Source organism: Sorex araneus, chromosome 3 (genome assembly GCF_027595985.1).
Source record: "Sorex araneus isolate mSorAra2 chromosome 3, mSorAra2.pri, whole genome shotgun sequence".
Taxonomy (NCBI): domain Eukaryota; kingdom Metazoa; phylum Chordata; class Mammalia; order Eulipotyphla; family Soricidae; genus Sorex; species Sorex araneus.
In genome coordinates this window covers 118,418,741-118,424,740 of record NC_073304.1, presented here as the reverse complement: position 1 = coordinate 118,424,740, position 6,000 = coordinate 118,418,741, and the positions used below count along the sequence as shown (strand labels likewise).

General features: G+C 48.6%; 1 protein-coding gene across 1 annotated transcript in view; it reads left to right on the top strand.

Annotated features, from left to right (window-relative positions):
• Positions 1–326: 326 nt before the first annotated feature.
• MCU (mitochondrial calcium uniporter) overlaps positions 327–6,000 on the top strand; it is a 174,113-nt gene continuing 168,439 nt past the window's right edge. Inside the window, exon 1 of the mRNA XM_055132933.1 lies at positions 327–497. Coding sequence (XP_054988908.1) covers positions 351–497 — 147 coding nt within the window. The 5' untranslated portion in view covers positions 327–350. The remainder of the gene's footprint in view (positions 498–6,000) is intronic.

Here is a 6,000-nt window from a genome sequence, read left to right as displayed (position 1 = left end):
GGAACCCATTTCCCCTGACTTATCGTAGCTTCTCCGAGCACTACCCATGGTGAAGATGAGCAGAACTGAACATGCCATCTCGACTGCTGCTATTCCGGGGGGCTTTCTGTGCCAATTACCGGCTGCCTAGAATTTGCCCGTAATTGACTAGGTCCCACAATAGGTAACTCTGGAAGTGACAGGCGGTCTCCAGTGGGGTCCTCCCGCCCGCCCATTGGGCCTTCGGCGAAGCCCCGCCTCGGCAGCTCGGCCGCGGGCCGCCGTTGGCCAGGCGCCGCTGAGTGGCGGGCCTCGGCCCCGCCCCCGCCGTCCGCCGCGCCGCCGGGCCGGGCGCCGTTTCCAGTTGAGAGATGGCGGCCGCCGCAGGTAGATCGCTCCTGCTGCTGCTCTGCTCCCGGGGCGGCGGCGGGGCGGCCAGCGGCTGCGGGGCGCTCGCCGCCGGCTGCTTCCCCGGGCTGGGCGTCGGCCGCCCCCGGCAGCAGCAGCACCACCGGACGGTGAGCGAGCGCGCCGGGCGGCGCGGGGAGGGCGGGGCGGCGCGGGCGTGCGAGCCGCGGGCGGGCAGGCCGGGCAGCGGCCACTTCCCCCAACTCCCGGCCGCGGACCGCGCTGCCCGGCCCCGGAGCCGCCGTGCCCTTCAGGCGCCTGCGGCGGCGGCGGGCGGGCGGGCGGGCGGAGGCAGCGGCGGGGAGGGGCGGAGGAGGAGGGGCGACGGCGGGGATGTTCCCGCAGGACCGGGGACACCGGGGCGGGGAAGGGACGGGACTGGAACCCTCGCTGACCCGCCCCCGCCCGCGGCTCCCTCCCTCCGCCTTTCCCCTCGGCGCTGCCCGGTGCCCCGGGACGGAGCCCTCGCCGTGCGGGTCGCGCCCCTGCCTCCGCCCTCGGGCCGCTGGACCTGCGGCGGCTGCCCGGCAGCGGGGTCGGGAGAGTGGCAGAGCCACGCGCCGGGACCTGGCCCCGAGTGCGGCCCGGACCCCCGCGTCCCGCCGGAGCCGGCTGGACGGACAGCCAAACTTTCTCCTCTGTCCGGCTCCTTCCGGCGCCGGTGGCCCGGTCCCCCCCCCCCCCCCCCCCGCCCCCGGGCTCGGGATGCTGCATTGCTCGGGGAGAGCAGCCCCGTGCTCCCTCGGGTCCCGCTTCGGAAGGCACGTTCCTGGGCTTGTGCTCGCGTCCCCGGTGGAAGGAGGGTGGGCAGCGGGCACAGAGGAAACGAATATGACAAGTTCGCAGAGGCTGGGATGTGGTGTTTGGATAAACCAGTTATTACTGGACCCCATTGGCTGGCAATGAAAGAGAGTTTTCAGTGTGGACGCGCGCGCGCGCGCGCGTGTGTGTGTGTGTGTGTGTGTGTGTGTGTGTGTGTGTGTGTGTGCCTGTGCGTGTGTGCGTATGTGTGTGTAGATTTTCTCTTTTCCAGTTGCAAGAGGTTGATTTGGCACGGAGTTCTTGACCTAACAAGACAGCGGGTTCTCTTCCCTTAGCTTTTCTAGATCCGTATGTGTGGTCTGGCCAACTCTTTCTTTCGCACGGCCAAGTTGTGTAGTGTGGTCATGAGAATCACTGCAGAGCCTGATTGGAGAGACCAGTCCCTCCAGCCACCAGCAAATCCACCTGTCTTGATCTGATCACATAGCTCACTAGAGGAAACTGAACTGGAAGCTTTTCAGACAGGATGACCCTATGCCCATAATAGCATGAAATTAAATATCGGAAGGAACTGTGAAAAGAATGAACAGATCTACAAAGGCGAAATGGCCCGGTGGACCATTTCTCCTCATTCCCAGGAGAAAATTGTACTGCTCATGTCTGGCATACTGACATATTGCTTTGCTGAAGCTTCTGGGTGAGAGCCGAGCTTTCCCATAGTTCAGTTTAGATTTGAATGTTTCATAGCCTCCACTTATGTGTTTCGTTCTCTTTAAAAATGTAAGACCACCTCCAAATCTGACTGCGTTCCAGGGTCCTGCTAACTATTTACAGGGTTCCCAGGTTGTCTTTATCTCTGTATTTTGAAGACGGTCTTGGTGTGGTGTTCATTTAAAATGTGTGCCTTGTATATTTTCCACTACACGGCTCTGTCAGACTGTGTCCTCCTTGTGTGGGTACTTCATGGAAGTGCTTTTCTGTGCTATTCTGGGGTGGGCACAGGAGAAGTGCTGAATTTGTAGCTGAAAGCACAATTCAAATGAAGTGTTATTTCAGAAGGGCAGAAGTGTTATCATGGGAACAGGAACTTGTAAACGAACTTAGAATTGTAAGATTTTGAAAAAAAAATGGAACCTGATTATTTAAAATATGTAAGCAGATTTCTCTCTTCCCCCACCCCCATTGCTCTGAAGCCAAAATGTATACAGCTGTTTCCATCTGTTATTCCATGATTTTTCTCAAGACTCCATTTGCAGAGTATCTCTTAGAGATTTGTTTAGCTTGAATTTTTTTTTTTTATATTTGAAAGTGAGAGGCCTAGAAAGGCAAAGAGATTGGCCCAAGATTACACAGCTAATGTGCAAATGTTTTAGGATGTCTGTTTCCAATTATCCTCACTCCTTTCCTGTGTTCTTTTTATTTTCAGATACAATTGTTCCTTCACCACCCCTTCAGCCCCCTGACAAAATCTATTGTCTGTTAGGAAAGAGTTGGTGTCCTAAAACCCCATGGATTTCAGGAATCATTCTATAAGTAAATATTGATTCAAGGCATATGCATCAGGCAAGCACGGGCGCCAATTAGCTCACACTAAGGTTTCTGAGAGACCCTGAGGTTGAATCCTGCGTGGGAGACATCCTTGGTCTATGCAGCAGATGGCACTCTGCGCTGGACACCATCACAAGTCAGCCTGTGCCACTTTTGTTTGGCTACAGTAGGTATGGTAAATTATAGTCAGAGAAGCAGAACTGATTGCAGCACTGGTTAGTTTTCGCTTGAGACATGTTTTTGAAATGTATTTCCGTACGCTCCCACCCCCAGTTTGGAAGATGAGTCTAAGGCAATATAGTAATCCAGCTAACTGGTCAGTATGTTTTTTTTTTTTAACTGGTTAGTATGGTTTTGGAGTTATAATATAGCTCTTTCCCAAAGCTTCCACCCAGTTAAAATACTATTTAACTCAGTAAATAGAAATAAAGGGGGACTTATTTTTAGCATCATCAAATGAAATTTTCTCTTTTTGTGGGACAAGCCTGGGATTGCTTCCTACTTTGTGACTATAACCAAAGCCAATGTAAAATGTAAAATGTGTGTCTGTCAGTGTGGCTAGTGAGGGTGTCTGCTACTTCCTAGGTGATCCTTGGAGAGGGACCTACCCTCTACTGTGTCCTGTATTATTCTTTTGCTAAATCAAACTGTCATCTCTGATGATAGCCGCACTGTGGGCAATTTCTAGCAGTTACTGGCTATGCCTAATTACTGAGTCTCTTAAGTTTGTCAGTGTATTATTTTTAAAAAGTTTGTGGCTGTCTCTTTTATATATTGTGGGTTTGGTTTTCATTATTCATTTTTTTGGCATTGTTTTGGTTTTTGGTTTGTTTTTGGGCTATGCCTGATGGTGTTCATTGCTTACTCCTGGCTCTGCACTCAGGGATAATTCCTGGAGGGGCTTGGGGAATCATATGAGGTGTAGGGGATTGAACCTGCGCTGTCCGCTTGCAAGGCAACCCCAGCCCATATATTATAGTTCTTTAGCAGAGATATAATTTCACCTTAAATTGAAAAACACTTAAAAAAATTTATTAGATATCAAGGCATCGGGCTGGAGCGATAGCACAGCGGTAGGGCATTTGCCTTTCACGTGGCCGACCCGTGTTCGATTCCTCCGCCCCTCTCGGAGAGCCCAGCAAGCTACCGAGAGTATCGCACCCGCACGGCAGAACCTGGCAAGCTACCCGTGGCGTATAGGATATGCCCAAAACAGTAACAAATAAGTCTCATAATGAGAGATGTTACTGGTGCCCACTCGAGCAAATCAATGAGCAATGGGATGACATTGTGACAGTGACAGTGATCAAGGCACCATTATTTACATAGCTATTTTTTTTTTTTTTGCTTTTTGGGTCACACCTGGTGATGCACAGGGGTTATTCCTGGCTCTGCACTCAGGAATTAACTCCTGGTGGGTGGTGCTCGGGACCATATGGGATGCTGGGAATTGAACCTGGGTCGGCCGCGTGCAAGGTGAACGCCCTACCCGCTGTGCAATTGCTCCAGCCCTACATAGCTATTCTTAACTAAATTTCAGGCATGTCATGTTCCAACACCAATCCCATCACCAATGTCAACTTCCCTCCACTGCATCTCCAGTGTCCTCCCATCCCTCGTACTCCTTGGCAAGGACATTTTTAAGTTTGACCATTTCAGTTTGGTCAAACTTTTTGGATTTTGTACTTAGAATATTGTTAGGTCTGTAGTTTAGATATGTACATATAGCTTGAAATTTTTTAACGGGATATACTGACTGACACAGAGGCAAGTTCTATTCTTTCGTTGGGTTCCTTATAATCTGGCCCAGAATTACTTTGCCAGATCTACTCCAACAGAAACATTCTACTGTTTTTATACCAATGTCCCATATATCCATTCTGAGTGTTTATGCAGTTCTTGTAGCTGATTTTCTGAATTAATCACTGTTCTAGCCTCTAAAGTCCATTTTGGTCTTTAGACTGTGATCGACAATTCTTCTTTGAATCCATCACTTTATAGATGAGGAAACAGACTTAATGGTAACAGAGAGAAGTGACTCTTAGGTTATGATTGTAGTTATTTCATCTGGAATTGAAATTCCTTTAAATGGAGATAAATTCAAGAAGTGCTAATCTGAATCTGTTTATATGATTGCTGCCTCTTATTTTCTTTCATTGTTCTTTCCTGTTCTCTCTGAGTTCTTACAGGATTTATTTCAGGTCACAGGTAGACACCTGTCTTGTTCTCTAAATGCTTCATTTGTGGATGCCTTATCTTATTGGGGAGATAAAGAATTGATATATGTATCCTATTACCTATGTGGTCTCTTCTAGACTAGGGCAGTGCAAAGTACAAAGTGATACTCAAAGGTTAATTGAAAATTAATCCTTTGGTCTACGTTCCAGTGAAAATCTGTGCTCTTTCTGCCATGTCCCCCTGCCCTGGTACTCCTCATTTGACTTTCTTAATTGGTGCTTTGAGTAGTCTCATTTGGGTGATTGATGTAAGCCTGATATTGCTAGTACTGTCTTTGGCTGTATGTATACTTATTTATGGTGAATTGATGGACTTGGTACCATTGAGTTTGCTCTGCAGTGGTACCAGCTTCCTGTTCAAAGACAGAAGAATTAAAAATACCTAGTTTATTAGAAATAAAGGCATGACTTTGATATTAAAGTTGTTTGTGTTTCATTCTACTAATATACTGATGGGGGGGGTGAGCAAGATAGCTCGAAAGGCTGAAGCCATCACCCTCTACACACTCAACACTGCTGGGTGTAGCCCTTATGGCCCTCTGGCATTGCAAGGGTGGTGTGAGTGCCCCTTAGCACTGCTGGGTTCCGGAAGTACCCCTTGCCTGGACCAGGCAGTGAAGTGTCAGGATGCTGACGCGCTCCAGGAGTGACCCCTGGGCCTCTGAGCACAGCTCAGGAACTCCTTCAAATAAGAAGTGATGAAGATTGTGGATTAATGTTTCAAGTAGTCTTGTTTTTAAGAAAGAAACTGTCTTTTAATTTTTTTAATTTAAATATTTTATTTTGACACCCCCCCAAATACGTGAATGCGTACATTTGGGTTTTATTCTTTAAATTCTGATTGTTCAAACTTCTCGAAGTCTCAGGGGACTTTATGTTACTATTTTCTGCTTTATGGAATTCTCCAAGAGGAAATATTTGTTTTATATTCTACCTTTGTGCCTTTGGGAGTTTTCTTTAAAATCACTATTTTTCTGAAGTTAAGGACAAGATTAAAGAGTAGGCTTTCAGATGTAGTAGCCACACAGTGTTGGGCATCCCTCTATTCTTTGTTTGACTGATTAAT